The sequence below is a fragment of the Miniopterus schreibersii genome, assembly GCF_964146895.1.
Source record: "Miniopterus schreibersii genome assembly, chromosome: X".
NCBI lineage: Eukaryota > Metazoa > Chordata > Mammalia > Chiroptera > Miniopteridae > Miniopterus > Miniopterus schreibersii.
Window position 1 is genome coordinate 56,293,725 of NC_138104.1, and position 23,185 is coordinate 56,316,909.

General features: G+C 38.1%; 1 protein-coding gene across 1 annotated transcript in view; it reads left to right on the top strand.

Annotated features, from left to right (window-relative positions):
- Positions 1-23,185, top strand: part of PHKA1 (phosphorylase kinase regulatory subunit alpha 1) — a 208,546-nt gene that overhangs the window by 97,999 nt on the left and 87,362 nt on the right. The window contains exon 15 of the mRNA XM_081125812.1: positions 10,771-10,905. Coding sequence (XP_080981938.1) covers positions 10,771-10,905 — 135 coding nt within the window. The remainder of the gene's footprint in view (positions 1-10,770; positions 10,906-23,185) is intronic.

Genomic DNA, 23,185 nt, shown 5'->3' on the forward strand with positions numbered 1-23,185 from the left:
GATGGTTCATTAGAGCTTTTTCTTGTTTCTTGAGATAGGCCTGTAATGCTAGGAACTTCACACTCACAACTGCTTTTGCTGTGTCCCATAGATTTTGGGTTGTTGTCTGGTCATTTTTGTTTTTTCATAATGTGTTTTATTTCTTCCTTGATCTCATGGGTAACCCATTCATAGTTTAATAACATGTTATTTATCCTCCATGTGTTTGAATATTTTTGAGTTTTTTATAGTGGTTGATTGCTAGTTTCAAAGCATTGTGATTTGAGAAGATGCTTGATATGATTTCAATCTTCTTGAATTTCTAGAGACTTAACCTGTGCCCTATCATGTGGTCTATTTTTGAGAATGTTCCATGTGCACTTGAGAAGAATTTGTATTCTGCTGCTTTTGGGTGAAATGTTCTGTATATGTCAATTAAAATCCATTAACTCTAGTGAGTCATTGAAGGTCTGTGTTTCTCTGTTGATTTTTTGTCTTGATGATCTGTCCAATGCTGACAGTGGGGTGTTAAAGTCCCCCACTATGATTGTGTTGCTGTCAATCACCCCCTTGAAGTCCCCCAAGAAATTTTGTATATATTTAGGTGTTCCTATATTGGGTGCACATATGTTTATAAGGGCTATTTCTGCCCATTGGATTGATCCCTTTAGTAATATGTAGTGACCATCTTTGTCTCTTTTAATGGTATTTATTTTGAAGTCTGCTTTATCAGAAATAAGTATTGTTACTCCACCTTTTTCCCCCCCATTTACATGGAATATTTGATTTCATCCCTTCACTTTTATTTTGTATGAGTCTTTTGCTCTCAGGTGGGTCTCTTGTAGACAGCATATATTTGTTCCTGTTTTCTTATCCATTCAGCTACTCTGTGTCTTTTGATTGGACCATTTATTCCATTTACATTTAAAGTTACTGTTATATATCCTTATTTGATGCCATTTTCCCCCTTTATGCTGATGTACCTTTCTCTTACTATTCTTTCTTTGTCTTAGAGCAGTCCTTTCAGCATTTCTTGCAATGCTGGTTTGGTGGTACTGAACTCCTTTAGCCTTTTTTGTCTGGGAAGCTCTTTATTTCACCTTCAATTTTAAATGATAGCCTTGATGGATAAAGCAGTCTTGTTTGCAGGTTCTTGCTTTTCATTACTTTGAGAATTTCATGCCACTCCCTTCTGGCCTGAAGAGTTTCTATTGATAAATCAGCTGTCAGCCTTATGGGGGTTTGCTTGTTGGTCACTGCATGTCTCTCTCTTGCAGCCCTTAATGTTATCTTTGTCCTTGACATTTGCCATTTTAATTATGATGTGTCTTGGAGTGGGTCAATTTGGGTCACCCTTGTTTGGAACCCTCTGTGCTTCCTGAACTTGTGTGGCTTTTTCCCTCTCCAGGACAGGGAAGTTTTCTGTCATTATTTCCTCCACCAAGTTCTCTATCCCTTGCTCTCTTTACTCCCCCTCTGGCACTCCTATAATGAGAATGTTGTTTTCCTTCATGTTTTCCCAAAGCTCCCTTAGACTGTCCTCATGCTTTTTAAGTGTTTTTATTTTTGCTGCTCTGATTGAGTGATTTTTTCTACCTTATGTTCTAAGTCACTTATTCTATCCTCTGCTTCATTGAGCCTGCTTTTAATTCCTTCCAGTGTATTCTTGATATCAGATATAGTATTTTTTATTTCTACCTGATTCTTGCTCATGATATATATCTGTTTTTTCATGCTTTCACTAAACTCCTTGACCTTACCACATAGTGCCTTTTTTTCATTAATTTCCTTGAGCATCTTTATAACCATTACTCTGAACTCTGTTTTTGAAAACTTCCTTAACTCCATCTCATTGATGTCTTTTTCTAGCGATATTTCCTTTCCTTTAGTTTGAGGGTTGTTTCTTTGTCTCCCAATTTTTATGGCTCTTAGTGTTTGTATCTATATATTAGATATATTGCTGTTTCCCAGTCTAAATGGGAGGGATTTTGTAGTGTGAGTCCAGTGGAGACAGAGGTGTGCTTTCGTTATACTTCTGAGCTCTTTGCTCTAGGCATCTCCCTTTTGTGGGTGTCCCTTTTGTGGGTTCTTTGGGCTCTCCTGTTGTGATTGGGTCTAGATTGTTGATGACTGATGCTTGGGAGGACTCTCCTCTCAGGTTGGCTAACTGTGTGTCTGATTCCCAGCCTCGTCATGTAAGCTGTTGTACGGGGTGCTGGCAAGGCAGGACATGACACAACTAAACTTCCAGGAAGCAAGGGGTATCTTACTAAGTGTCTTGACGATTACAGTGAAAACAACCCAAGTGAAAATAGTACTGGATGAGTGAAGGGAGACCAGAAAATCTAAAGGAATAATAACAATAATAAAGGTAAAAAGAAAAAAAAAAAAAGAGAGAAGGAAAAGTAAAGCTAGAGGGAGAAAAGTTCATTGTTGTTAATAGTGACAAAAATTCAGAAAATAATAATAATAAACTAAAACTTAAAAAATAACAAAGCTACTGGGAGATAAAAGGGGCAGAGAAAAGAATCTGAAAGAAGGGCAAGCAAAAAATTAAGGGAAAAAATAGGAATAGGATAATAGTTGAAAATGAAAAAATAAAAGTACAATAAAGAGAATAACAGAAACTGTCAATTGAACAAAAAAACAGAAAGGAAGGAAGGAAGGAAGGAAGGAAGGAAGGAAGGAAGGAAGGAAGGAAGGAAGGAAGGAAAGAAAGAAAGAAAGAAAGAAAGAAAGAAAGAAAGAAAGAAAGAAAGAAAGAAAGAGAAAGAAAGAGAAAGAAAGAAAGAAAGAAAGAAAGAAAGAAAGAAAGAAAGAAAGAAAAAAGAAAGAAGAAAGAAAGAAAGAAAGAAAGAAAGAAGAAAGAAAGAAAGAAAGAAAGAAAGAAAGAAAGAAAGAAAGAAGAAAGAAAGAAAAGAAAGAAAGAAGAAAGAAAGAAAAGAAAGAAAGAAAGAAGAAAGAAAGAAAGAAAGAAAGAAAGAAAGAAAGAAAGAAAGAAAGAAAGAAAGAAAGAAAGAAAGAAAGAAAGAAGGAAGAGTTATGCCAATGGATTGAGAGATAGAGCCAGGGCAGTGAGGGAGTCTAGTAAGAGATATGGGGGAAACTATAGAGAAAAGCAGTAAACTTGTTGGTTATAAGGATAAATTCCCAGAAATTAAGCAGGGAATATCAAGAAAATCTTGATAGTAGAAGCAAGGATAATACAAAACAAAGCAAATAAACAAAACAAAACAAAGAAACAAAACAAAAAACATGCTAAGCAAAACAAAATTCTTTTAATGAAAAAATGAATTAAAAATTTTAAAGAAATTGTAAAATTTAAAAAGAAGAAAAATAAATAAGACTGTCAGTCACGTGAGTTTCTTCTAGGCACTTATGTCATCTACATCTCCCTGTTTTGTATGCTGATTTCTGTTCTCCTGGGAGATACTTGTGTATCAGCCACTGTGAGTTGCTATCTAGGTTTGGTTCTGGTGTACTTAGGTAATTGGTTGATATGAGGCTCTCTGTGGACCACCTCCTCTTGTCAGGTATTTTGTAACCTTGCAGTTGCCTGGTCTTATTCCAGAGTCTTCTGTAGACTCTTTAGGATGCAAGATGGCTAGTGTAGCTCGGAATATCACTCCCCTTTCTTAGAGGTATCACTGTCAAGCACTCACTGTGAGTGAGTTAGTCTCTGCTCCACAGCAAGCTCCTCAGTCTCTACCCTATCCTCCAATTCTAGTTTCACATACAATGGCCTGCTGTAGTTTCAGGTTGACTTCAGTCTGCTGCCTTTTCTGTATGGACAATTCCAGCAGCCTGGGCTCAGTGAGTTTGATTAAAAAACATTCCAATGAGCACTTTTCCTACCCAGCCCCCAACAAGGGTTTTCAGTTTTTTCTCCAGTTCCCAAACAACAGTGCCTTAGAGTCTTATTCTTGTAATGTCTTTCTGTGAGCTGTTCTCCCTTCCCCCTCAGGACTGTGCCCTGCTGGGGGTATCTGGGGCTGCAGTGAGCTGAACCAGCCCTTTCCTTTTGGGGGTGGTGCTTCTCAACTGCAGGAGAGGTAGGTGTGCTCTGTTCCTTCCTTCCCAGATCTGGTTGGCTGGTCGCACCAGGCGCCCACCTCAAACACTCTACTATGCAGAAACAAATTCCAGCTTTCACTGTCCTTTCTGTCCAATGCAAGCCAGGAAGGTCGGAGCCAGTTCAGCGACCAAAAACTCAAACATGCACAAAGCAACACACAAGCAGAGAATTTACCCTGCAAGGTCCCAACACCCATATGCCAAGGCACCCCGCAGGAGGGGACACAAAGTCAGCTCCACTCAGCTCTCATACAATGCTGATCTCAGTAAACCTAGGGCGGCTCCACGTACTCCACCACTGCATCCCTCAGGGCTGGTCAAAAAATCCCAGAATCTCCCCACTAGGAACTCAGGGTGGGAGGGCTTTCTTCCCCTTCCCTGCTCCACTCAGATTAAATGCTTTCTGGGGCTCAACACAATGCCTTGCAAGAAGACAGAGGGTCCCTGTATGTGGCTGCTCATTTCAGAGTTCTGGTCCCTTACTACTTGGGTGCCACACACTTTGGAACTGCCTTTTCTATGGTCAGCACCCTGAGCATTAGACGCTGATCGTGGGCCGCCATTAGAAACTTTGTTTTGCTAGGTAGACACTGTCCCCTCCTTGTGGGCACACCACTCACCTGGGCCCACTGCCCTCTGCACAGAACACTCCTTTCCTTCTCCTCTGCTCTGGGTTTGGGATCCCCACTTTTGAATGCCAGTCTGCACTCCCAAGCGGAGGGAACTTTGCAGCCTCTGAAGCTTGGGGGTTCAGAGCCCAGCAGAGGCTTCAGGGGGTGCTCCCCCTTTCTGTGCCCCCTTCTCTTACCAGACTCTATGATGTTTCTTCAGTGCTCCATACTCACAATATCTTAATATTTTTTTAAATTTATCTTTATTGTTGAAAGTATTACAGATACCTCCCTCCCTTTTTTTTCCATTGATCCCCTCCACCCACATCAGTTGCCCCCAGGCCTTTAGCACACTATTGTCTGTGTCCATGGGTTCGGCATATATGCATATAAGTTCTTTGATTAATCTCTCCCCACCCACTCCCCCATTCCCGCCTTGCCACTGAGATTCATCAGTCTGTTCCATGCCTCTATGTCTCTGGATCTATTTTGTTCCTCCATCTATTTTGTTTATTAGATTCTACATATGAGTGAGATCATGTAAAACTGAATAAGGAATAATCAGAACACCCGAAAAGGTTAACAACAACTGAAGAAATTGAAGCAGTAATAAAAAAAACTCCCAGCAAACGCCCTGGTCAGGACACCTTCACATGGGAGCTTTCTAATTCTTTAAGATGTAGGGTTAGATAGTTTACTAAAAATTTTTCTTGCTTTTTGAGGTAGGCCTGCAGTGCTATGAACTTCCCTCTTAGCACTGCTTTCTTGGTGTCCCATAGATTTTTGGGTTGTTGTGTCTTCAGTTTCATGTTTCCAGGAAGTATTTTCTTTCTTTCTTGATCTTATTAATAGCCCATTCATGCTTAATAACATGTTCTTTAGCCTCCATGTATTTGAAATTTTTTGAGTGTTTTTAATATAGTTGATTTCTAATTTCATGCCCTTGTGATCTGAGATGCTTGATATGATTTTAATCTTCTTAAACTTGTAGAGACTTGTTTTACATTTAAGGTTATTATTGATAGATACTTATCTATTGCCATTTTAATTCTTTATGGATATTTTTTCTCTCTCTCTATTTCTACTTCTAATTACAGCAGTTCCTTTAACATTTCCTGCAATGCTGGTTTGCTGATGATAAACTCCTTTAGCCTTTTATGTCTGGGAAGTTCTTTTTTTTTTTTTTTTAAATATATCTTTATTGATTTCAGAGAGAGGAAAGGTGAGGGAGAGAGAGAGACAGAAACATCAATGATGAGAGAGCCACTGATCGAGCCCACAACCCGGGCGTGTGCCCTGACCGGGAATCGAACCCTGATCGCCTGGATCCTAGGTCGACACTCAACTGCTGAGCCACTCCTGGCCGGGCAGTCTGGGAAGTTCTTTATTTCATCATTTATCTTGAATGATAGTCATGCTGGATAGAGTAGTCTTGGTTTCAGATCCTTCTTTTGCATTACCTTGAGTGCTTCATGCCATTCCCTTCTGGCCTGTAGAGTTTTTGATGAGAAGTCTGCTGACAGCCTTATGGGAGCTCCTTTATAGGTAACAGATTGCTTTTCTCTTGCTGCCTTTAATATTCTCTCTTTGTTTTGAATTCTTGGCACTTTAATTATGATATGTCTGTGCGTGGGCCTCTTTGGATTTTTCTCGCTTGGGACTCTATGTACCTCCTGAACTTGTGTGACATTTTCCTTCATCAGGTTAGGGAAGTTTAATGCCATTATGTCTTCAAACAGGTTCTCTAACCCTTGCTTATTTTCAACCTCCTCTGGCAGTCCTATGATGTGAATGTTGTTATGTTTCTTGTTGTCACACAGCTCCCTTAAACTATCCTCCTGTTTTTCAACTGTTTTTTCTTTTTCGATCTCTGATTGTGTGTGTTTTTTCTACCTGTCTTCTAATTTGCTGCTCTGATCCTCAGTTTCATATAATCTGCTTTTTATTCCTTCCAATGTATTCTTTATTTCTGCTATGTCATTCTTAGTTTCCTTCATAGTTTCCATATCTTTTTTCATGCTGTTAAACATCCTTACAACCAGTATTCTGAACATTGTATCTGGTAGATTACTTATCTCCATTTCATTTAGCTCTTTCTGGAGACTTCTCTTGTTCTTTCATTTGGGGCTTGTTTTTTGTCTCCCCATTTTGGCTACCAGTTTGTGTTTTTTTTCTATGTATTAGGTAGATCTGCTAGGACTCTCAGTCTTTTTGGAGGGTCTCTGGTGCAAGCCCATGTCAGATACAATTTGTGACTGGCCTGAGTACCCTGTTTGAGCCATCAACAACCCTCGGCATGTGGTCTCTTCTACTGGGCCTGGGTGTGGTTGGGCAGAACCAAGATGCACACCAGAGTCTGCTTTTCCAGGGCCCAGGTTCAGAAGCAGATCAGGCAAAGACTCAAAGCACTCTGAGATCTGCCTCTGCCTATAGGCCAATTAATCTGATTCTCTTAAAGAGCCTCAGGCTGTAGAAACTCCATGGGGTAAGGTGAGAGGTTTTCCAGCAGGGAAAAGCAGCAAAATGTCTGCCTGAAAAAGATGTCTTCTGCAGTCTGGGGGAATGACTTGGCATAGGAACCCAGAGGGGTGCCCTCTGAGCTCTATCTCAGAGCCCACAAACCTAGATTCTCCTCACACAGCTCCAGTCCACTCTGCCTTCCCTCTGCTGGAGCCCAAAATGCGTGGCTGCACATAAAACTTTGTGCATTGACTCTTTAAGAGGGTGCCTGCATTTCCAGATGCTTCTCCCTGCTAGACAGAAACCCAGGTGCTTTTCACAGCCAGATGTTATATGGGCACCTTTCTCAGTTCTGGTGCTCTGGACTGGGAAGCCCAGTCTTGGTTAGGCCCCAAAATCCTCAGTGGTAACCCCCAAAGCTGAGATATCCTCCAGCACCTTCAGGTGCTGCCTGTGGGAGTCCAGTCAGCCCTCTCGTGCTTCTGCACTTCCTACCAGTCTCTATGCTGTCTCCACTTTGTGTCCTTGGTTATGAGTGTGCTCTCCAGCTCATCTTCAGTTGCAGTGGATTATTCAGGATGTTTTTTCTATATTTTAGTTGTAATTCCAGGTTGGTCCCAGGATAGTATCAGTGTAGCTTCCACTCAGTCCACCTCCATTTTTAATCTCCCTGCAATAACTTTTTAAGTGGCCTCACTGACTTCAGTCTAAACCCACTATAGTCTATCAGTTTATTCTGTAATCATCAATGTGAACATGTTCTTTTTAAGATTGAGATTTGTATATGTTATTACCCTGATTCAACTCTGCAGGGGCTTCCCATTGCCAACCTCCTCAACATGGCTTACCAAGCTCTTTATGATCTGTTCCCTGACCCTATCCCCACTATCTTTTCTCACCATTGCCCTTTCACACTCCATGCCCCTCCCATAAAGAACTTTTTATAATTCCTAGATCTGCCTTGTTTTCTATTTCCCTTGAACCTTTGTCTATGCTGGTTCTTCTGTATGGAAAAATTTCTCCCTTACTTTTACCCTCACCTTTATCAGATTAAGTCCTATTAATCCCTCTAGCAGGACACAATGTCAGTGTAATTTTCTCCAGAGATCATGATGTCTATCTTTGTATCCCTAGCTTTTTTCAGTGCCTAGCAAGTGGTACCAAAACGGCATTTTCTAAATGTTTTGTAAAATATAAAATAAACAAAAAACTGAGTTTTGGGGTTTGGAACTATTCCTGGGGCCCCCGAGTGTTGTTCAGTTGCCTCTCCTTCTGTCCCCTATACTCCTGCTACCAACTGCATTGCCCTGTGCAGACCCCTGAAGCTCAATAAAATGCAGTTTGAAAATCATTGCCCAAGAATAAAATTTTTAAAAATCCTTAAAGTGACACATATGCCCTTCATGTTGTCTGCCTTCTAGATTCTTTTTTTCCCCTTTTGCCGCTGTACAAGGTACTTTATACTACAGCAGTATTGAAGTGCATGTAGTTCCACTGTGATCCCCTTCCCCAATACAACCACCTTCTTTTCCATTTCTATGCTTTATGATCATTCTGGAGTTTCTACCTAAAATGGCTTTTCCATTCCTAGTCCCTTCTTTCTCCTGGCTAACTTATTCATTCCTTCAAACTCAGTTTAAACATCAACTCTTTTGGGACGTGCTTTCTGAAAGTACTTCCTACCAATCCCATACTTCATAGGTATCACTCTTGGGTGGTCTCATAATGTTTTGTGCATACCTCTATTTACCTAGCAGGCTATTTTAGAATCAATTTATGTGTGTGTCACTTTCATTATACTATAACCTCCTAACAGAGAGAGTAATTTATTCATCTTTATATCCCTAGTGCTAAGCATAGTACTTCATCCATTTATGTGCTTAGTAAATGTTTATTAATGAATGAATGGATGACCACATGTGTTTCCCTGGACTTTTCTCAGCCTATTATTTTTCCTCCTCTGTACATTTTCCCTGGAGAATCTTTGTCCTTTTCATGTTTCTAATAAATTCAATAAAATTTTTTCACAAAGAAGTAATCAAGGCCAACTTGTGAGGCTCAATGGTTGAGCGTCTACTTATGAACCAGGTCATGGTAGGATTCCTGGTCAGGGCACATGCTCACGTTGTGGCTTTGATCCCCAGTAGGGGGCATGCAGGAGGCAGCTGATCAATGACTCTGTCATTTATTGATGTTTTTCTCTCTCCCTCTCCTTTCCTCCCTCTCTGAAATCAATAAAAACATATTTTTTTTAAAAAAGTAATCAAGATGATGTTATATCCAGGGGCCTCTCTAATCACAATATTCTGCATATCCTGTCCCAGACCACAGCAGTGGAACACCATGATGTTCCCAAGCTAGAAAAATACACAAAAGATAATGGCAAAGGAGATCCCTTGAACCTTTGTCTATGCTGTTCTCATCTTCTTTGTTAACTATGTTTTTGCCCCCAAAACCCATAAAGAATACCTGTAAGCTAGAATGAACCAAGTAGTATCTTCATTTTCCTATTAACCCAATTCAACACATATACCAGCACTAGAGGAACAGGAATTAGATGCCTGTTTGCCCCTGGTACTTAATGTCAAATATCTGTCTCATAGAGGGAGAGTGAACAGAAGATTCAGGGAGCCAGCCTGGTCCCCTCCCTTATAAATATGATTACCACTTCAGAGTGATGAATGTAAGCCCAGCCAGGCATGGCTCAGCTGTTGAGCGTCCACCTAGGATCCAGGAGATCGGGGTTTGATTCCCGGTCAGGGCACATGCCCGGGTTGCGGGCTGCAGCTGATCAATGACTCTCATCATTGATGTTTCTATCTCTCTCTCTCCCTCTTCTTTCCTTTCTCTGAAATCAATAAAAAGATATTTTAAAAAATAAATAAATAACAGAGTCATGAATGTAAGAGGAACAAAACGGAGCTGTGCAGGCTTGGCAGGCTCTGAGTCTAGAAAAGTATTTATCCCTACCCCCCTTCACCAAAACAACCACACACAAGTTCAACTATGGTACCTCAATTCTTTATCTCCAATTTACTTGCCTTCTACCATTCTCTAGCTATAGGGTAATTCATTTTTTTTTAAATTTATCTTTATTGTTGAAAATATTACAGATGTCCCCTTTTTTTCCCGATTAACCTCTTCCACCCCCCACCCACTCCCCACCCCAGGCCTTCACCGTGGGTGGGGAGAGATTAACTAAATAATTTATATAGATCAATTTTTATTAGTGTGTTCTTTACTACCCTTATAATCCTAGCTGTGGTCTTAAGAGTAAAGATATGAAATAGCTTTGAGGAATTATAGCATACTGTGTGTTGGATTTTTTCCTTATTTTCCAAGTTTTTTCCATATTTAAATATGGAATCCCAGATATAAAGAGAGTGTGGCATTCTCTAGGAACACATAGATACTTGACCAAAACCAGAATATGATACTCTCTGGTCGTGAAATCTTTTTCCTTTTTCATTTAGATAACATCATTATGTACCTAGCATGATAATTGTTTCATCATGGTTCTCCAATAATTATTAATTTCCTCTCTTATCCTTTTTCTTCCCTTCAAAAAAATTATGTGACTTGAGAGATTTTAAGTTCTTACTGAAATAAAATTTTCTGTTGATCCCATCTTCTTTCTTTCTTACAGTTTCCATTCTAGCTGAGACAGAAGAAATTAAGGCCATTTTAAAGGACAAGGGAATTGATGTGGAGACCATTGCTGAGGTGTACCCCATCAGAGTACAACCAGCTCGCATTCTCAGCCACATTTATTCCAGCCTAGGTAAGGAGATTGACCAGCCTGCTAGAATCAAAGCATTATTTGAACAAGCGGGGGGTTCTTTCATTTTTATTTTTTCTTTACCTTGTATTGCTTTATTAAACTGGATCTTAGAAGGAATTTAGAGTCTCTAGAATCTAAGTTTCTAACGCTATATATACTGAGTAGGCTTGATCATTTTAGCTGTGTTTTATGAACTCTTTGGTATATAGGGTGTGACTGTTACCAGGCAATATTGTATCTTCATTCCAAGTGTGTGCTTAACTAACATGTTCTTCCCTTTCTAGGGAACTATATATCAGTGTTGAATACATGCTAACTTTATGGAGAGTAGTAGCCAAAGAACTTGTTTTTAGGTCTTTTATACTTTGTCATGTAATGAATTGGTTGACAATAAAAAAAAATTCTACTTCTTAATATAATACTTATTTTTAATTAGTACTTATTTTTATTTAATTTATATATTAAGCTTAGTGATGGACACATTAAACAAATTACTACAAATTACAAGTTTATACAACTTATTACAAAGTTCACATTAAACAAATTACTGCACTATTAACTTAAAAAAAGATATGCAGAATTTTTAAACTACTCTTGGAAGGCTGAATAATGGCCCCCAAATATACCCAGATCCTAATTCTTGGAACCTGTGAAGATTACCTTATGTGGCAAAAGAGACTTTGCAAGTATGATTAAATTAAGGGGCTTGAGATGAGGAGGAGGATTCTGTATTATCCAGGTAGACCTTAAATGTAATCTCAAGTGTCCTTTAAAAAGGAAGGCAGAGGGAGGTGAGACTATAGAAGTAGGAGATGTTACAACAAAAACAAGAGATCAGAGTGATGTAGCTGTGAGCCAAAGTTTTCCAAGGAATACCCATAGCCTCTAGAGATTGAAATTGGCAAGGAACAGCTTCTGCCCTGGAGCTTCCAGAAGAAACCAATCCTGTTGACACTTTGATTTTGTTTTGGTCCTATAGACTCATTTGAACTTCAGACCTCCAGAACTGTAAGAGAATAAATATGTGTTGTTTTAAGCCCCTTAAGTTTGTGGTAATTTGTTACAGCAGAAATAGGGAAGTGTTAAAGATTTTGGTACTGGGAAGTGGGATGATGCTATAATGAATATCTGAAACTGTACAAGTGGCTTTTGAATTGGGTAATGGATAAAGGCAGGAAGAATTTGGGGTAACATGAGCAGAAAAAGTCTAGATTGCCTTAAATAAACTGTTATAAAGGCATTGCTGGTAAGGGTTCAGAAGGAAATGAGGAACATGTTATTGGAAACTTAAAGAAAAGGATCCTCGTTATAGAATGACAGAAAACTTAGCTGAATTATGTCGTATAGTTATGTGAAAAACAGAACAATAAATGATGAACTTGGATATTTAGCTGAGGTGGTTTTCAAGCAAAGTGTTGAAATCATGGCCTGATTTTTCTTGCTGCTTATAGTAAAATTCAAGAAGAAAGAGATAAATTGAGGGAAAAACAGTAAAGCAAAAAATTAAAACCAGGACTTGATAAAATTTTCAACCTTTCTAGATTGGAAAAGATGATAAAATTAGGAGACTTGCTGTCAGGAAAGCATGCTCTGGAAAAATGGTCAAGGGTATGGCTGGAAAACCTTTTGCTAGGGTTTTGGAAAGATAAAAAAATCAGAGTATTCATTCACACAGAGGACTTTTTGAAGAGGTTAGGCCTATGACGAACAAATTCCCTCAACCATCTCAGCAGAATTCTCCTAGGAACAGAGATGGGATTATCCAGGAAAGATCTTAGGGAGGACCCTCTTGTCTAATGGCTTGAACCCCCATGATGTATATGCAAGACCTACAATGTTTTTTAGAATGTTTTACTAATGGAAACACTGCCAGCGTGGAATGAAAGGAACAGAGGGAGGACAAGATGAAAGAAGGGTGTTGGACTCCTAAAATTCTACAGTCAGGAAGCAGTAATAAAACTATCCAGCTGTAAACAAGTGCTACCCCTTCAAGAAAAAGAAAGGATGACTTCAAGGGAGGTGCCTTGGGCCTAGAGGGCAGAGCCTCAAGCCACAGATTACTACTACTCCTTGAAACCTAATGGAGTTTGCCCAGTCAAAATTGCATGGGGTCCTGATTCCTTTCTTACTTCCATTTTCTCTTTTTCAAAATGAGAATGTCTATAATTTATATTCTACACCTGTATTTTGAATGCAGGTGACTTATTTTCTAGTTGAAAGGTCCACGGATGGAGAGGACTTTTGCCTCAGTGTGGATCATACCCAGATTCTCACTTATACCTGATTTAGATGATGAGATTCAGGACTTTGGGGCTAATGATATTTAGAAGAGATTTTGGACTTGAGTTGATGCAGTAATCTGTTGAGAGTTTAGGGGATATTGGGAAGCGATAAATATACTTTGCATGGGGAAGGGATGTGAATCTTTAGGGGCCAGTGGAAGGCTGGTAGACTGTGGAAGGCCCCCCAAAGATATCTAAACCCTAATTCCTTAAACCTGTGAACCTTATCTTACATGGCAAAAGGGACTTTGCAGGTGTGACTAAATTAAGGAGACTGAGATGGAGAAGATTATTCTGGATTACCCTAAATATAATCACTAGTGTCCTTATAAGAGGGAGCCAGAGGGAGATCAACGTATAGAAGAAGTAAGTGATGTGATCACAGAAGCAAGAGATTGGAGTGGTTAAGACTATTAGCATTATCCTCTAGTAATTGGAAGAAGCAAGAAGGAATTTCCCCCTGGAGCCTCCAGAAGGAATGAGCCCTGCTAACACCTTGGTTTTGATTTTTACCTCATAATAGCCAAAGGCTCATTTTGGACTTCTGACCTCCGGAACTATGAATATAAAACTGTGCTGTTTTAAGCCACTAAGTTTGTGGTAATTTGTTTTAGCACCAATGGCAAATTAATACAATGTTAAATCAAGCCACAAAGGAGTAAATGTGTAAGTAAAGATTGTATCTTAATGGATTGCCACTTACCAATCCAAAGCCTAGTTTGTGTATATGTTTGTGTTTGTGTGTATACTCTTTTTTCTTCACCAAAAATTGTCTGTTAGTAATTACAGCCAAGCCAAATCTTGTCCAGCTCAAAACCATCCTCCTTCTCTTTTTACTAATACCTACTCCAGACACTCAATTTCTATAGTAATATAGATCTCAGTAGTAATCTAAATGAGAGGGAATCAGCCATAGAGGGAAGGACCAACAAGTCAGAGCTGACTTTTATCTGTCTCCTAGGCATACATATTTTATGCCAGCAAGGCCTGAACTCCCAGAGCTATTAACATTACATCTGGCTTTAGGAATATATGGATTTCCCTTCTCTTCCATCCTAGTCATAATATTGAAGTGCAAGGTTAGAATCTTCCAAAGAAATTTTACCAAAAAAAATGGAAAACTAAAAATATAAACACATAGAAATTAAAAAGTTTATTGAGTACAGGTCTCATATCCTAATTGACTTCTAAAATCTACCCACAAATTAGCTTGAATATTATAAAATTCTGAGCACTCAGTTCCCTCCCCTTACTCAACCCTTTCTGAGGTAAATGCCAAGTTAAGACTCTGAAACTTCTGAGATTGATTTGGGTTGATACTTAACTAGGTGGTATGGGTACCTCAGTTTTTCTCAGAACCTGCTTCCTGTTGTGTGTGGTTTTTTAAAAATCTCCTTGACCATTCTTTCCAGCCTCAGGCTATAATGTGCTCCTAGTCTCCAGATACCAGTCCATTAGTATTAAATCCCTTGATATAAGGAAGATATTTCTCTATGTAGCCCAAATCTTACTCCCTAAGTATTAGTTGATCTTGTAGTCACCTTCTTTGCCCCTCTAAGAAGTTTCTATAGTTTGGGATTCATGCAAGTCCTATTGGTACCTTTGACCTGATTCTCTCTGACTCTCACACAGGAGTGGATAGGCTAATTTTACCCTTTGCTTTTTCACATCCTTGTTCAAAACTCACAACAATCTTACTAGGATATAGATAACTTTCAAGATCTGGGCCATCATTCCTGGAATCTACCTGCATCACATCAGACCTCTCCAACAAACAGAAGCGAACTCCTTACTGATTACTTTTCAAAGTGTACACTCCATTTTGGGGCCTCTTACTACGTTATTATTTCCTAGTCAAAAGAAATAAGGACTGATGGATGTTAGGTTTAATGAATTATCAAACATTTCAGAGACTCAAGTAACAAACTACATTTATTTTTCAAATATGGTCCTTCATTCACTCTTTCATAAGGATCTATTGCTCACTTATTATGTACCAAGCACTGGACTAGATGCTGTAAGAGGCATAGACATATAATCAAATAATTATAGTACAATCTTATAAATGCTATAACAGTGGTGTTATGTACAGAGTACAGGAGAAACAGGATAGATTTCCCTGGGAAAGTCAAGAAAAGTATGATTTGATGGCTTATCAAATGATTGACTTCAAAATTCTATTATTGCATCCATTTCACAATAAAAAAATTGGTTTAAGCATACATTGAATGATAGCTTTAACTCCACCAAGGGAAATAACCAAAGTTATTTTTTCATCAGATGTGTTTACTTATATGTTATGTAAATTGGATTCTCTACTTCACCTCCAACACTCATTATTTCATATATTTCAGTTCCCTAATGTCTTTTTACTTTTTAAGTTATGAGATTAAACAACTTTGGGAACTTAAGAACTTTATAAATATTAAACTCAAATCTTTATATAGTGCTAATTCTTTTCTAATCTGTTAGTGCACATAGGTACATTTTCATGCATATATGTAGAGTGTACATATTAACTTGTGTTCTGTTTTATTCACTTATTTTTTATGTAAATATTTTTACATATTGAAAGAACTATGTGTTATTCCATAAAATTAGGGTAACTGTTCCCTTATTATTGGGTACTTGAATTGTTTCCAAAAATTTTATCCTTCTATGAATCCCTTTGTACAGGCATTCATACATGTACTTCTGTTTCCTTGGAGTATATTCTCAGAAAAGAAATTATAGATAAGAGTATGAACAACTTTTAGCTCATTTTACCTGTTGCCAGGTTATACTTTAAAAAGACCAACCCATTTTTAGTGACATCAATAAAAACAAAATATACCTTTTTAAAAATTTTACTACCCATGCAACATTGGGTTTTTTTAATCATTTTTGTTGGATTAATAATTTTAATATACCTAAGTTATTTTAATTTCCTTTCTTTAATTCCCGGTGAGAATATGTATTTTTTCATTTTTGCTTTACTTTTTATGAAATTATGTCTCCTTATTACTTGCATATCTAGCAGGTTCCACACATTTTCATATATATTTATCAATTTTAGGTATATTTTATGGTAAACTTTAATCCATGAGGTTTATAATGTATATATGTCGTACTCTGTAACTTTTTTTAGATATTTATTTTCTTGCCTTTGTGCAAATTTTTAAACAGCAAATATACCTATTTTATTGGATATATCTTTCTTCAGGAGTTGTTGAATTTATCTCATTTTATTTTAATAGATATGCTATTCTTGTTCTCTCCAAGTTTCATAAATAGTAAGTTATCTGATTACAAATTGAAATGTACATTTTAACTTCAGGGAACTGGAAAATAGAGAAGAGTACAAAGGGAAAAGATAAAAATCACCTATAATTTTACCACTCACAGGAAGCCACTGCTTTTGCTTTAGGGCTTTTGCTTCCAATAAATCTTTATAAAATAAATACATACTTGATTTTTAAAAAATGGTGTCAGAAATAGCAGTATTTGTAATGTTTTTTGCAACATAATAATACATCATAAACCCTACTGCATTTTCTTAAATCACCTCCTACAATGTTATTTTAATATCTGTATTAGCATTTCTTCAGTTTTTTGACATGGATGACAAATTTTTTTTCATAAATTAAGTAGCCTTTTTTCCTACTTATTTTGCAAATTACTTATATTCTCACCATTTTTCTACCGGAAAATTGTCAGTTTCTTACTGGTTTATATAAGGTGTTTTTATATACTGGGAGTGCTAACACTTTGTCTTCCACATATTATTGCAATATTTTGCTATTTTTATTATTTCCCTTTAATTTTATATTTTATTTTTATATATATAGAATTTTTATATTTTTATGTAGGAAAAGTTTCTCCTTTTTGGTTTCTTTCTTTGCTATTATACTTAGAGAGATAGACCCCATTCCTAGGTCAAATACATATTCACTGAATTTTTTTTTCTTTATTGTTATATTTTTACATTTAACTCTTAGTCTAGAGTTTTAATTTTAGTTTATCTTATGAGATAAGAATTGTAACTTGTTTGCCAAATAATTAGCCAGTCTTTTTAGCACAGTTGACTGACTAGTTTATATAAACCCTGTTTTGAAATGCCACCTTTATCATTTATTATACACACATAGACTGTCTATGTATGTGTGTGTATGTTTCTGGTTTTACTTCATAGTGCTGTTGATCACAGTTTCTTCTTTCCTGGTACTACACTTTTTAACTTATCATACCTTCAGCTTCACCAATGATTAAGGAAATGTAAGGCAAAGCAACAATGAAATACAAGTTTTTGCCCATCAATTTTACAAAAGCTAAGATTAATAATATCCATGCTGTTTAATATGTGGAGAAATGGACACTCTTAGCACTCTGGGTAGTAGTGTAAATCAGAGGCAATTTGGCATTACCTATAAAAAATTTAATTCACATACCTTTGACCTATAGCCTTAATTCTAGGACTCTATCCTATATAACACATATACAAGTACACAAGGATATATGTACAAAGATGTTTGTTACAACATACTTTGTAATGGCAAAACAATTAGAAGCAACCTAATGTGTATGGATAAGAATGGTTAAATTATGATATATTGTGCCACAGTTTTAAAAAATAAGGTAGACTTTCAGCTTCCAGCTATGATGAAATAGCTAGTATCAGACTAACCTTCATAATAAGAACAACTACAATGGCTGAATTTTAAAAATAAAGGTGATGGTGGCATCAAAAAGTAATTAAGAGAGCCAGGACTTGAGAAGCCAAAACTGAGGAGAGAAGTAACCTCACCACTCTCTGTGCAGTTTCCCTTTGAGGCATTTGCTTATTCTTAGACTGTGCTTGCTTGGGCTGAGGGGGCCAAGAAAATAAGTATTAAATTCACTGCTAGGAAGAAAAATTCAATTTCAGGACCTTTCTATGTGGAAGGGGTTGTTATAAACACCTTGGGCTTTCAGTTAAATGCCTGAAAGATGGGGTACACCCAAATAGAAAAGGCAAATCAGGAATAGACCAGTTCTCAGAAAGCCTGAAACACAAAGCCTAAAACACAATCTTCTCAATCTGTGATTGGACTAAGGTGATCTGCTTGTAATGTATCTGCCTACCAAAATACACTAAATCACTTCTTGAAGGAAATAATATCATCTGGAGCCTCTATAATTCTTTATACCATGTGTTCAGCATTGAAAACACATAATATGACACACTAGGAAACTGAAAAAACAAAAGCCAAAAGAAAAACTGCGATCAAAACAGACACACTATTCAACATAGTACTGGAAGTTCCAGCCAGAGCAGTTAGGCAATAAAAAGAAATAAAATGTACACAAATCAGAAAGGAAGAAGTAAAATTGTTTGCAAATGACATGATCTTACATGAAGAAAACCCTAAAGAATCAACTAAAAAAATCAGAATAAACAAATTCAACAAAGTTACAGGATACAAAATTAACATACAAAAATCAATTGCATTTATGTACATTAACAAAAACAATCCAAAAAAGAAATTAAGAAAACAATTTCATTTACAGTTGCATCAAGAATAAAATACTTTGGAATAAACTTAATCAAGGAGGTGAAAGATTTGTACATGGAAAACGACAAAATGTTGATGAAAGAAGTTTAAAAAGACACAAATAAATGGAAAGACATGATGTTCATGACTTGGAAGACTTAATATTGTTAAGATGTCAAACTATCCAAGATGATTGACAGGTCCAATGCTACCTCTATCAAAAACCCAAAGACAGCCTGGCTGGGTGTGGCTCAGTGGTTGAATGTCAACCCATGAATCAAGTGGTCACAGCTGGATTCCCGGTCAGGGCACATGCCCAGATTGCGGGTTTGATTCCCAGTACAGTAGTACAGAAGGCAGCCAATCGACGATGTTTCTCTTTCATTGATGTTTCTATCTATCCCTCTCCCTTCCTCTCTCTCTAAATATCAATAAAAACATATTTTTAAAAATTAAATAAAACCAATGACATACTTAAGAGAAATAAAAATAAATTCATCCTGAAATTCATATGGAATCGCAAAGAATCCCAAAAACAATCTCTAAAGAAAAACAAAGCTGTAAAATACACATTTCCTGATTTCATAACTTACTATAAAGCTACAGTAATCAAAAGAGTATAGTATTTGCATAAAGACAGATATGTAGAAAAATGGAATAGAATGGAAATCCGAGAGATGAACCCTTGTAGATATGGTTAAAATGACCTTTGACACAAGTGCCAAGTCCATTTAATAGGGAAAAGACAATCTTCTTAAGACATGTTGCTGGGAAAACAGGATATCCGCATGCAAAATAATGAAGTTGGATACTTACTTTATACCATATACAAAATTTAACTCAAAAAATATCAAACAGCTAAACTTAAGAGCTAAAATTATAAAACTCTTAGAAGAGAATAGAAGGGGAAAGGTTCATAACATTGGATTTGGTGATGATTTCTTGAATATAAGCCAAGAGCACAGGTAACAAAAGAAAATTTAGGTAAACAAGTTCATGAAAATTAAAAAGCTATGTGATGGACACCATCAACAGAGTGAAAAGGCAAACCACAGAATGAGAGAAAATATTTGCAAATCATATATCTGATAAAAGATTAATATCCAGCATATATAGAGAACTCCTACAATTCAATAACAACAACAAAATCCCCTAAAACCATCTATAAATTAGGCCTTGGCTGGTGTGGCTCAGTTGGTTGAGTGTCATGCCATGCATTGAAAGGTTGCCAATTCGATTCCCAGTCAGGGCACATACCCAGGTTTTGAGTTCGATCCCCGGTCGGGGTGTGCGGGAGGCAACCAATCAATGCTTTTCCCACACAGTGACACTCTCTCTCTCTCTCTCTCTCTCTCTCTCTCTCTCTCTCCCTCTCCTCTTTCCCTCCCCCTTCCTCTCTAAAAAAAAAAATCAAGAAAAACATTTTGTTTTAAAAAAATTCTATAAATTCAATGTAACCCCTATTGAAATGCCAATAGCATTTTTCACAGAAATAGAAAAAACAATCCTAGCCAGTCTGGTGTGGCTCAGTGCTTGAGCATCAACCTATGATCCAGGAGATGGAGATATGATTCCTGGGCATGGCACATGCCCGGGTTTTGGGCTCAATCCCCAGCAGGGAGTGTACAGGAGGCAGCCGATCAATGACGCTCTCTCATCACTGATGTTTCCATCTCTCTCTCCCTCTCCCTTCCTCTCTGAAATCAATAAAAATATATTATTTTTTTAAAAAGATAAAGGAATCCTAAAATTTGTAAAGAACCATGAAAGACCCCAAATAGCCAAAGAAATCCTGAGAAAGAAGAACAAAGCTGGAGGCATCACACTTCCTGATTTCAAACTACATTGCAAAATTCTAGTAATCAAAACAGTATGATACTGGCATAAAGAAAGGCACATAGAGAAATGGAAAAGAAATGAGAGCCCAGAAATACACCCACGTATATGTGGTCAACTAATATGTGACAAGAGAACCAAGAGTACTCAATAGGGAAAGGATAGTCTTTATCAAATAGTGCTGGGAAAACTAGATATCCACATGCAAGCAAAAGAATGAAATTGGATCTCCATCTTATACCATTCACAAAAAATAACTCAAAGTGGATTAAGGATTTTTTTTAATTTATTAATTTGAGCGAGAGAGAGAGAGAGAGAGGAGAGAGATCAATTTGTTCCACTTATTTATGCATCCATTATGACCAGGGATCTAACCCACAACCTTGGTATATTAGGACGATGCTCTGACCAACTGAGTTACCTGCCCAGTGCATGGGTTAAGGATTTAAATGTAAGATCTGAAACCATAAAACTCTTATAAGAAAAGATAAGGAAAAAGCTTCTTAACATCAGCCTTAACAATGAGTTTCTATATACAACACCAAAAGCACAAGCAACAAAAGCAAAAATCAACAATTAGGACTACATCAAACTAAAAGGCTTCTACACTGAAAAAGAAACAATAAAAAAGAAAAGAAAAGGTCGAGCAGAGAGATGGCAGCACTGTGAGAAGCAGCAGAGCACCCCTGCTTCCAGCCAAGGACTTGAATTACTCTAAAAATACTATGTAACCAGCTTGGAAAAACCAGAGCAATATACCTGAGTGGACATATTTCAAGTAGGGAGCACTTAAGAAACATCACAGAGTCCAGTAAGAGAGGGGGAGCATATAAAGGGGGAGTCCCCCCCTGAAGCCTGTGCTGGGCTCTGAGGCCCTGAGGCTTAGAGACTGCAAAGCTCCCTCCACTTGGGAGTGCAGACTGGCATCCAAAACCAGTGATCTCAAACCCAGAGCTGAGGAGAAGGGAAGGAGTGCCTGCATGGAGGGCAGAGGGACCCAGGGAACAGTGTGTGCGAGGAGGGGACCGGACCTTTCTAGTGAAACAAAGCTTCTAATGGCAGCTGCGACCAGAGTCTTATGCTTAGGGTGCTGACGATAGGAAAGGTAGTCTCAAAGTGTGTAGCACCCAAGTAGTAAGGGACCAGAGGTCTGCACTGAGCAGCCACATACAGGGACCCTCTGCCTTCCTGTAAGGAATTGTGTTGAGACCCAGAAAGCATTTAATCGGAGTGGCACGGGGAAGATGAAGAGAGCCCTTCCACCCTGAGCTCTTAGTGGGGAGATTCTGAGATTTTTTACCAGTAGTGAGGGGTGCTGTGGTGGTGTGCATGGAGCAGCCCCAGCTTTTACGGAGATGAGTGGTGCAGGGGAGCTGCATGGAACTGACTTAGTGTCCCCTCCTGCTGGGTACCTTCGCTCAGGGGCACAGGACCTGACGGGTTGAGTTCTCTGCTTGTGTGTTGCTTTGTGCATGGATGAGTTTTTGATCACTGAACTGGCTTCCACCTTCCTGGCTTGCATTGGGCAGAAAGTCCAGCAGAAGCTTGGATTTGTGTCTGCCGAGTAGAATGTTTGAAATACACACCCCTTGTGACCAACAAACCAGATCTGGGAAGGGAGGAACAGAGCATGCATGCCTCTCCTGCAGCCTAGGAGCACCACCCCTAGTAGGAAGTAGGCTGCTTCAGCTCACTGAAGTCTTAGATACCCCCTGCAGGGCACAATCCTGAGAGAGAAGGGAGAACGGCTAACAGGAGGACATTATAAGAATAAGGCTCTAAGGGACTATTGGTTTGGGAACTGGAGGAAAAGCTGAAAACCCCTGCTGGAGCCTGGGGAGGCAAAGTGCTCACTGGAATGTTTTTTAATCAAACCCACTGAGCCCAGGCTGCTGAAACTGATCATACAGAAAAGGCAACACACTGAAGTCAACCTGAAACTGCAGCAGGTCAGTGTATGGGGAACTAGAATCAGAAGATAGGGTAGAGACTGAAGAGCTGGCTGTGGAGCAGAGACTAACTTCCCTACAGTGAGTGCCTAACAGCAAAACCTCAAAGTAAGAGGAGTGATACCCTGAGCTGCACTAGCCATTCTGCACCCTAACGACTCTACAGAAGACTCTGGAGTACGATCAGGCAACTACAAGGTTGCAAAATAGTTGACAAGAGGAGGTGGTCCATGGAGAGCCTCAGATCAACTAACTACCTAAGGACACTAGAGCCAAACCTGGACAGCTCCTCACATTGGCTGATATACAGCAGGTACCTCCCAGGAGAATGGAAATCAGCATACAGAACAGTGAGCCACAGATAACATAAGATGCCCAGAAGAAACTCACCTGATTGATCTTTCCCCTTCCCCCTTAGAAAAAAAGAAAACAAACCAAAAAAAAATTCTTTTTAAATTTTAGAATTTTTTTTTTAATTTTTAAAATGTTTGGTTTTTTTTAAGAATTTTGTTTTGCTTAGCTTTTTTTTTTTCTCTTGTTTCTTTGTTTTGTTGTGTTTATTTCCTTTGTTTTGTTTTCTCTTTGCTCTAATATCAATACTTTCTTGATATTCCCGGCTTAATTGCTGGGGCTTTATCATTATAACCAATAAGTTTACTGTTTTTCTCTACAGTTTCCCCCATATCTTTTATTGGACTCCCTC